Source organism: Portunus trituberculatus, chromosome 45 (assembly GCF_017591435.1).
Source record: "Portunus trituberculatus isolate SZX2019 chromosome 45, ASM1759143v1, whole genome shotgun sequence".
Taxonomy (NCBI): domain Eukaryota; kingdom Metazoa; phylum Arthropoda; class Malacostraca; order Decapoda; family Portunidae; genus Portunus; species Portunus trituberculatus.
In genome coordinates, this window is record NC_059299.1 from 5,187,480 (window position 1) to 5,189,979 (window position 2,500).

General features: G+C 44.3%; 1 protein-coding gene across 1 annotated transcript in view; it reads left to right on the forward strand.

Annotated features, from left to right (window-relative positions):
- LOC123519498 (microtubule-associated serine/threonine-protein kinase 3-like) overlaps positions 1 to 2,500 on the forward strand; it is a 174,595-nt gene that overhangs the window by 91,953 nt on the left and 80,142 nt on the right. Inside the window, 1 exon segment of the mRNA XM_045280849.1 lies at positions 738 to 817. Within this exon segment, the coding sequence (XP_045136784.1) occupies positions 738 to 817 (80 nt within the window).

A 2,500-nucleotide genomic window follows, 5' to 3' on the forward strand; every position in this document is an offset into this window, starting at 1 on the left:
GTGTCAAATGGCATACAGTGGTACCTTATGGACCGACCCCCTCCCTGTGTGCCCCTGCCGCCCACACACCGCCCATGAACTGCTATGAAGGCCCAGAGAGGATGCTCTGAGAATATGGCCGAGCCGCCCCCAATTATCCGGATCCGGTGTGAGGGATCTGAGGACGAGTGTTGCTCTTCAGGCGGGGAGGAGGTGGCGGCGGCGGCGCAGTGGGGCCTCAAGCGCAACACCCCAGGACCTGACAAGCGTCACTCCGCCCCTGAGGTTCGCCCCGGGGTGGTAGCCTCGGGGCACCTCTCACGGACGTGGCTGGCACCTCAGAGTCACGGCGGGGTGCATGGCGGGGTGCATGGAGGTACACGCTACTCCCTCCCTCAGTTGCTAGCGAGGACACCAGGATCCTTTGGGGAGAAGAGGCTATCAGCGCCCTCCTGCCTCGCCCCGCCGCCCCACCACTTCTCCACGCCCGCCTCGCACTGTGGGTCGCGCCGCTGCAGCCTGGATGAGGTGTCCTACAGCCTCGATGACTTCTGGCACTATCGCCGCTTCTCCAGGGTACAGCGACGCAGGTTTTCAGACACCGCAAGGCTGGAGGTCCATGGTAAGACGGTCACTCACTCATTTCTCTCACTTCCACTCACTTCTGCTCTCCCTCACGCCCATCTTTCTCCCCGTCCATGCCCGAACCTTGCTATATACCTTGTTATCTCTACTCACGTGTGTTTGTCTTGTTACAGGTGGAAGTGAGAGCTCTAACCTGCAGCGGATGAGAAATTCGCTGCTCGGCCAGTCTGCTCCCTCGCTCTCCAATTCGCTGGTGAGTACCCCCTTAAAATCCCACGTTTTCTATCGAGCCAATGCCAAAGAAAATGGGTGTGCTTAGTGGTAGACTGAGCTATACCTTCCATGTCGCTGTTTATTCTTATTTTCAGCGTTCTGTTCCGTTTTCCTTCAGTGTGACTATGAGATTAATTGTTACATATTCGGAAAGGAGTGTAATATGAAGGAAAGTCTTAATAAAACGAGGAATATTAAAGGAAAACAGTGAAAAAAGAATGATAGACGTAAACATCACAGGAATAACATAGTGTGTATTTAAATGTATATCTGCAAATGTTGATTATATTTATGGTTTCTGTAATGACTGAATATTACGTAAGAGAGGAATAATAAAGAGGAGAAAAGGAGGAGAAAGGGAAATATGAAAAAGAGGAGAAGGAGGAAGGTAAAGTAGAGAGAGTAAAGAGGAGGAGGATGGAGGAAGAGAAAAATAATTAGAAGGAGGAGGAGGAAGGAAAAGAAGAATGAAGGGGAGAAGGAGGAGAAAGAAAAATGATAAAAAGAGAAAGGATGAAGGAAGGAAAAGGAGAATAAAGAGGAGAAGGAAGAGAAGTAGGAAGGAAAACAAGAACAAAGAGGAGGAAGAAAAGAAGAATAAAGAAGAGGAGGAGGAAGGGAAGAAAGAAGAAGAAAGAGGAGAAGAAGGAGGAAGGAAAAGAAGAATAAAGAGAAGAAGGAGGAAGGAAAAGAAGAATAAAGAGAAGAAGGAGGAAGGAAAGGAAGAATAAAGAAGAGAAGGAGAAGGAGGAAGAAAACTGAAATAAAAAAGAGAAGGAGGATGAAGGAAAAGAAGAATAAAAGAAGGAGATGGAGAAGTATGAGAGAAACTATTCACAATTATCTGTTTGGGGAAGAGGAAGAAGAAAAGGATAAAGAAGAAGAAGAAGAAAGAAGAAGAATAAAGAGGAAAAATAAGACGGAAAAAAAAAAAATATGATTCACACACAGAGAGAGAGAGAGAGAGAGAGAGAGAGAGAGAGAGAGAGAGAGAGAGAGAGACAAAATCCGGCTCCTTTCCTCCTACTTACCTCCTAAACTCTCATTTTTACTTTTTCTCTTCCACATTTTTTCCTTCCCTACCAGAAATTTACTCCCTCTTTCTCCTACATTCCTTTTTCTTTTCTTTCTTCCTTCGCTGTTTCCTTCAAGAGCCACCGTTACATCTCCTCCTCCTCCTCCTCCTCCTCCTCCTCCTCCTCCTCCTCCTCCTCCTCCTCCTCCTCTCTTATTATTATCTTCACAAAAATTCTTACCCTTTATTTTTTATCTTCAATATTTAATTTGTTTCATTCCTCAATTTTCTTCATCACTAATTAATTATCAACATGTCTCTTAAGAAAGTTGATTTAACCCCTTCAGTACTGGGACGCATTTTGACCTTGATTTTGGTGTACGATTAGACAATTTTGTTGACATTAGGAAGGCTCTATGGAGGTCAGAAGATTAATGGCCACAGTCTTCACTATTTTTACCTTCAATATTATGTGTAGGTTTCAAGACATCTATCCCTGTCTTAAGGCTAGTTCTTTCCAATCTCTTAGGGAATTTACATTAATTATATTTGATCTTATTTTTCATTTATTAAGGGATAGAATAGAATGGGTTAACTTGTATATAAAGTGGGCCTAATTTTTTTGTTTTTGTTTTGTTTTTTCCAATA